This window comes from Xenopus laevis, chromosome 4L (genome assembly GCF_017654675.1).
Source record: "Xenopus laevis strain J_2021 chromosome 4L, Xenopus_laevis_v10.1, whole genome shotgun sequence".
Classification (NCBI taxonomy): domain Eukaryota; kingdom Metazoa; phylum Chordata; class Amphibia; order Anura; family Pipidae; genus Xenopus; species Xenopus laevis.
This window is the reverse complement of record NC_054377.1, coordinates 1,882,787-1,890,284: the sequence shown is the minus strand read 5'-3', so window position 1 is coordinate 1,890,284 and position 7,498 is coordinate 1,882,787. Positions and strand designations below refer to the sequence as shown.

At 48.7% G+C, this 7,498-nt stretch overlaps 1 protein-coding gene across 1 annotated transcript in view; it reads left to right on the top strand.

Moving 5' to 3' along the window:
• The first annotated feature begins 673 nt into the window (after positions 1-673).
• The window catches only part of pde3b.L (phosphodiesterase 3B L homeolog), a 59,229-nt gene continuing 52,404 nt past the window's right edge, over positions 674-7,498 (top strand). Inside the window, exon 1 of the mRNA XM_041589682.1 lies at positions 674-1,460. Within this exon, the coding sequence (XP_041445616.1) occupies positions 819-1,460 (642 nt within the window). The 5' untranslated portion in view covers positions 674-818. The remainder of the gene's footprint in view (positions 1,461-7,498) is intronic.

Genomic DNA, 7,498 nt, shown 5'->3' with positions numbered 1-7,498 from the left:
AACATTCCTGCTCTGGAATAAAAATCTGATTTTAAAAGAGGTCAGAAAATCTATTGAATAGGGCCCCAGATTATTTATGGCCCAATGGGTTTTAATCATGTATTGATTCTTGCCTCGTGTCTGCCTCTCCAATAAACATGGACTGTGATTGGCTGACCGTATGGAGGTTGCTGCGCGCTGATTGGCCATAGTGGATTGTCTTTTCCTCCATTGGACAGACAAGTACAGGCTCAGCTGGCTCCTCCCTCTCTCTCAGCTGTGTGAGGCACAATTTCAAATAGAGGAGAGGCGGGTCACTGGCTGAATGGGGTTTAGCGGAGGCGGGACAGAGAGAGAGACGGGAAAGCAGCGAGCGGTAGGAGGCGGGGATAAGGCTGAAGGTGGAGAGAAGTGGGCGGTGCAAGAATGAGGAATCCGAGGCGGTGCAGGTGTTTATCAGAGCAGAGGTGGAGCAGTGGGTGGGGCTAGCTGGAGGCGTAACCGTGTAGGGGCGTGAGATGGGCGGGGCGAGGCCAGGAAGAAGAGCAATTTGGAGAAGGGGGCGCGTATTGAGGCGGAACCGGATCTGTTTGATTAGCTATGGCGAAGAGGAGGCGTGGCGATAGGCGGTCCCTCAGTTTGTTTGGCGCTAATGGCGGGAGGCGGAGTCCAATGCTCTGCGGGTTGTGCCCGGGCAGTGGGCGGTGCTGGAGTGTTGGCGGAGCCAGTGGTGTGGGCGTGTCTGTTGGTGAGTGGGAGGAGCTGGGGCCAGTAGTTGTGAGGGAGCAGATGGCGGAGGAGGCCCCGGACATGAGCCCCCCGGGCGCGGACACACGAGCATGAAGGGACCGGAGGGACGGAACGGCTACGTGCGGACTAGTGTGAGAGCTGTGCCCGCGGAACCCCCGTGTGAGGAGCTGCTGCGGGGGCTGCGCTTCCCTCTGGTGCTGGGGGCGCTGGGAGTGGTCGCTCTGTGCGGATTCCCGGGGGTGGGTCAGGCGCTCAGTCCCCTCTTCACTATCGGCTCCGCCTACTTCTTCCTGAGCCGCAGTGTGTGGCCCCGGGGGGCCCTTCTGGCGCTGCCGCTTTGCTGCTCCCTGGGGGAGGTCCTTGGACTGGGGGCGGTTCTGGGCTCCGTGGGGCTCGTGTCTCTGTATCAGGCGCTGAGACTGGGGGAGTCCGTGCTGCTCCTTCTCTTCTCCAGTCTCATCTGGCTCCTCACTGCCTCTGGCCTCGGGGCCCTTCCTGCCGGACTCCGGGCCCTGGGGAGCTGCTTGGCCGGACTGGGGGGCGTGCTCTTGGCTTTGGCTTCTCGTCCAGCCCCGCCCCCGAGGAGCAGTCTTGTGGAGGCGGATAAAGTCCCGGTGATTCGGCCCCGCAGGAGATCCAGCTGTGTGTCCTTCGGAGAGACCCCCAATTCGTACTATGGGGGCAGCAAGATGGGCCGGAGACCTTCCCTACCCTGTATCTCCCGTGAGCAGGTAAGTCATCTCTGGCCCCTCCCCTGCGGAACCTCCTGTCTCACAACATCTCCCTGGGCAAGAGGTTCCGCTGCGGCTGAGGGTAATGGAACGTTGTTTCTCATCAAATTCACTTGTAGTCGTCTCCCAGGGAACCGGCTGCTGCAGAAGCTCTTGGATACAACTAAACCCACAATGTCAGCGCTCATCACTGGGTCCAAGAGGTTCTGCAGCAGCAGCAGAGAGACATGTCTATGGGCCCCTACTGACTGGCACTAGCCCCAACTCCTGACCAGCCAAGATGTCCCACAGCAGCCGAGACTGAGTGCAAGCTCTTTGTACCAGGGAAACCTCCGTCATCTCTACTATTCACATCTGACCTGAGCATAGTTGGGCCCTTTCTTGATTGTAGCGGCTTCTTATTGGTCGGTGTTTGGCTCCAGAACCAAGAGACCAGGGACACTGCTGTAACTACATGATACTGGGCCCCTCAGCAAATTTATTTTAGGGCCCCCAACATATCCAGAGGTTGACCTAATTTACCAATATTTGAAATTGCTAATTAATTAGGGCCTCACGGGGCCCCCTATACCTTCTGGGCCCCTCTGCAGCCACCAGGTCTGCTTCCTCTCTAGTTACACCCCTGCCATTGGTCACCCTACATTTCCTTGTTCATTTCCACCTGGTCTGGGAGCTGGTGCCAGGTACCAACTACTCTTTCATAAAAGTGAATGTTATTGTATCTGGGCAAGGAGACGATTCTGGCCCCCAGTGTTAATGTGAGACCAGGGGCCACAATAGGGCCACAGATCGCAGGGCAGCAGCTTGCACCCCCCTAATAATAAGTGATTGTTACACACTGGCTTCATTGATAAATGTGTGAGATTTGAATTATCCCCAGAATTTACACCGATCCTTTAGGGCCGAGACACGCGCTGCTATTGCGGGAGATTAGTCGCCAGCGAAAAACCGCTTCTTCTTCGGGCGACCAATCTCCACGATTTAAATCGCAGATGGGATGCCACTCGGAACACTTCCTTTTCCGAAGTCGCCCAAAGTCGCCTTACGAGGCAGCTAGAATGTAAATCACCGGTGGGATGGAACTCTGATCGCTTCCTTTTCCGAAGTCGCCTGAAGTCGCCTTACGAGGAAGCTACAATGTAAATCGCCGGCTGGCACTCAGATTGCTTCGGCTTTCCGAAGTCGCCTGAAGTTGCCTCGTAAGGCGACTTCGGGCAACTTCGGAAAAGGAAGCGTTCCAAATGCCATCCCACCCCAATTTACATTCTAGCGGCCGTGTAAGGCGACTTCGGGGGACCTCGTAAAACAAAGCACTACGACCAAGTGCCATCCCATGGGCGTTTTACATTCTAGCCGGCGGGTGTAGGCCGTTCGGGGGACATAAGTCGCACGAAGAAGAATCGATTTGTCGAAATCTCCCGAAATAGCAGCGTGTGTCTCTGCCCTTAACAGGCCAAGTTGGGGGGATTCTGTATAGAAAGTTCTGTTTTGTACCCAAATAAATCTTTCGGCTGTTTCTCTCTCTCTCTGTGCCACGAAATTCACGTGAGCTGCCCCCCCCCCACCAAGATTTGTGCAAAAAAAAAACAATTCTCTCTGTCGCAGGGAGATTGAGCCCAAATATCTGAGACTTGTGACTTTGTGACGTTTCAGATTTGTTTCCTCCTTTGTTTTGTTTCCTATCGAAAGTTCTTCACTTCTACTGGATCCTACACTGTGTAACGTGATTGTTACATTACTATACTCCTGCACCCCCAAACCTTGTATATAATGATCTGTATCTCACACATATATTGATATTGTACATCAGTCAGGAACCCCACTGTCCCTCTATACTCCTGCACCCCCAAACCTTGGGATAATGATCTGTATCTCACACATATATTGTACATCAGTCAGGAACCCCACTGTCCCTCTATACTCCTGCACCCCCAAACCTTGTATATAATGATCTGTATCTCACACATATATTGATATTGTACATCAGTCAGGAACCCCACTGTCCCCTCTATACTCCTGCACCCCCAAACCTTGTATATAATGATCTGTATCTCACACATATATTGATATTGTACATCAGTCAGGAACCCCACTGTCCCTCTATACTCCTGCACCCCCAAACATTGGGATAATGATCTGTATCTCACACATATATTGATATTGTACATCAGTCAGGAACCCCACTGTCCCTCTATACTCCTGCACCCCCAAACCTTGGGATAATGATCTGTATCTCACACATATATTGATATTGTACATCAGTCAGGAACCCCACTGTCCCCTCTATACTCCTGCACCCCCAAACCTTGGGATAATGATCTGTATCTCACACATATATTGATATTGTACATCAGTCAGGAACCCCACTGTCCCTCTATACTCCTGCACCCCCAAACATTGGGATAATGATCTGTATCTCACACATATATTGATATTGTACATCAGTCAGGAACCCCACTGTCCCTCTATACTCCTGCACCCCCAAACATTGGGATAATGATCTGTATCTCACACATATATTGATATTGTACATCAGTCAGGAACCCCACTGTCTCTCTATACTCCTGCACCCCCAAACCCTGGGATAATGATCTGTATCTCACACATATATTGATATTGTACATCAGTCAGGAACCCCACTGTCCCTCTATACTCCTGCACCCCCAAACCTTGGGATAATGATCTGTATCTCACACATATATTGATATTGTACATCAGTCAGGAACCCCACTGTCCCTCTATACTCCTGCACCCCCAAACCTTGGGATAATGATCTGTATCTCACACATATATTGATATTGTACATCAGTCAGGGACCCCACTGTCCCTCTATACTCCTGCACCCCCAAACCTTGGGATAATGATCTGTATCTCACACATATATTGATATTGTACATCAGTCAGGAACCCCACTGTCCCTCTATACTCCTGCACCCCCAAACATTGGGATAATGATCTGTATCTCACACATATATTGATATTGTACATCAGTCAGGGACCCCACTGTCCCTCTATACTCCTGCACCCCCAAACCTTGGGATAATGATCTGTATCTCACACATATATTGATATTGTACATCAGTCAGGAACCCCACTGTCCCCTCTATACTCCTGCACCCCCAAACCTTGGGATAATGATCTGTATCTCACACATATATTGATATTGTACATCAGTCAGGAACCCCACTGTCCCCTCTATACTCTTGCACCCCCAAACCTTGGGATAATGATCTGTATCTCACACATATATTGATATTGTACATCAGTCAGGAACCCCACTGTCCCTCTATACTCTTGCACCCCCAAACCTTGGGATAATGATCTGTATCTCACACATATATTGATATTGTACATCAGTCAGGAACCCCACTGTCCCTCTATACTCCTGCACCCCCAAACCTTGGGATAATGATCTGTATCTCACACATATATTGATATTGTACATCAGTCAGGAACCCCACTGTCCCTCTATACTCCTGCACCCCCAAACCTTGGGATAATGATCTGTATCTCACACATATATTGATATTGTACATCAGTCAGGAACCCCACTGTCCCCTCTATACTCCTGCACCCCCAAACCTTGGGATAATGATCTGTATCTCACACATATATTGATATTGTACATCAGTCAGGAACCCCACTGTCCCTCTATACTCCTGCACCCCCAAACATTGGGATAATGATCTGTATCTCACACATATATTGATATTGTACATCAGTCAGGAACCCCACTGTCCCTCTATACTCCTGCACCCCCAAACATTGGGATAATGATCTGTATCTCACACATATATTGATATTGTACATCAGTCAGGAACCCCACTGTCTCTCTATACTCCTGCACCCCCAAACCCTGGGATAATGATCTGTATCTCACACATATATTGATATTGTACATCAGTCAGGAACCCCACTGTCCCTCTATACTCCTGCACCCCCAAACCTTGGGATAATGATCTGTATCTCACACATATATTGATATTGTACATCAGTCAGGAACCCCACTGTCCCTCTATACTCCTGCACCCCCAAACCTTGGGATAATGATCTGTATCTCACACATATATTGATATTGTACATCAGCTGATTGGGGAGCACTTTTTATTGTTACACCCCAGTTCCTCCTCACTTGCTCCTGTATTTAATATCTAAAGAAATCTGAATTCTGTTTCTTTTTCCTCCGCTGGCAGGGGTGACACCTTCAGACGTTTGGGGTTTAATTGCCTCAGTAGATTTGTCACATTTATTAGCTGGTATGTGAATACGGAGAAGCTTTGCGTCACACAATTGATAAAGAATTTAACTCTTCGGGGACACCTTTAGGAAGGAGCGGGTGTGATGGATCAATTCGACATTTTGTTAAGGAGTTTTGGGGGGTGGGGGAGGGAGGTTGCACTTTGAATGAAGAATTTGCAGCAGCGAAACATGTCAAAAAGTTAATCTTTTTTGTTTTTAGACGAAGTTGTATTTCCTGCTACTCATGTGACTCCCTCCGAGCCCCGCGTTGCTTTAAGGCTGGGATTTTTCATATAAACTCAGTGTAAAAGTCACAAGGTTTATGGAAAGAGGGAGATTGTATTTGCAGCACTGCTGTCTGGCGAGGCCTGGGACTGATTTACTGGTGGGGATGTAATAAAACTCAGCAGGAGAACTGACAACACCACTGATACTTTTTAAGCAAATAAATTAGGGATGCGCCGAATCCAGGATATGGTTAGAATAGAATCCAAACCTAATTTGCATATGCAAATTAGGGGCAGGGAGGAAAATCGCATGACCTTTTGTCACAAAACAAGGAAGTAAAAAAATGTTTTCCCCTTCTCACCCCTAATTTTCATATGCAAATTTGGATTTGGTCCGGTATTCGGTCGAATCTTTTGTGAAGGATTCGGGGGGGGGTTCGGCCGAATCCAAAATACAGGATTCAGTGCTTCCCTAAAATAAATGTCTATAATGTCTGATGCCTCAGCGATTCTCCCACTCGGGGCAGATGTGAGCGTAACTAATTGCCCTTTAACAAGCAGCAACTCCCCGCAGGCCTGTGGGCAACGCTGGGAACAGATCCCTGCAGTTAAAGTGCGGTGCATTCAGGCGCAACACCTGCATCTAATGCCTTTCAGTTTATTGGCTCCTCTTGACGTCATTTGGACGTTTGTAGAAAGTGAATTGAAGAAAATTCAGGTTTGAAAAGTAAACAAGAAAAAAAGCAAAAAAAATTCTTTACATATCGGAGGTCCTTTCCGTTCCCCAAATACAAATATTAAAGGTCAGACTGTTTGCGGGGTGTCTCTGTAATTGTCGTTGCTTTTGTACAGTAGCCCCATGTCTGCATTACTGTGTATTATTACTCTATAGCCACAGGGGCTACAAGGGGGACATCTGTGTTCTGCAGCCCCCGGCACTGGCTTTCCAAAATAAAGAGAGAGGTTAAAGGTCATTCTTTTTGGAACAGGCTGCTTTAAAGTAACCGTCACAAATCTACTGCTGATAGAACTATTGCTGCTGCTATTGCTTCTGCTACAACTGCTGCTGCTGCTACTACTACTACTGCTGCTACTACTGCTCCTGCTACAACTACTACTGCTGCTCCTGCTACAACTACTAATGCTGCTACTACAACTGCTGCTACAACTACTACTGCTGCTACTACTGCTCCTGCAACAACTACTACTGCTACTACTACTACTGCTGTTGCTATAACTGCTGCTACTACTACTGCTGCTGCTGCTGCTACTACTACTGCTGCTCCTGCTACAACTACTACTGCTGCTGCTACTACTGCTCCTGCTACAACTACTGCTGCTGCTGCTGCTACTACTACTACTGCTGCTGCTATAACTGCTGCTGCTACTACTGCTGCTCCTGCTACAACTACTACTACTGCTACTGCTGTTGCTACAACTGCTGCTACTACTGCTGCTCCAACTATTACTGCTGCTACTACAACTGCTGCTGCTTCTACTACTGCTGCTACTACTACTGCTGCTACTGCTACTACTACTACTGCTGTTGCTATAACTACTGCTGCTGCTACT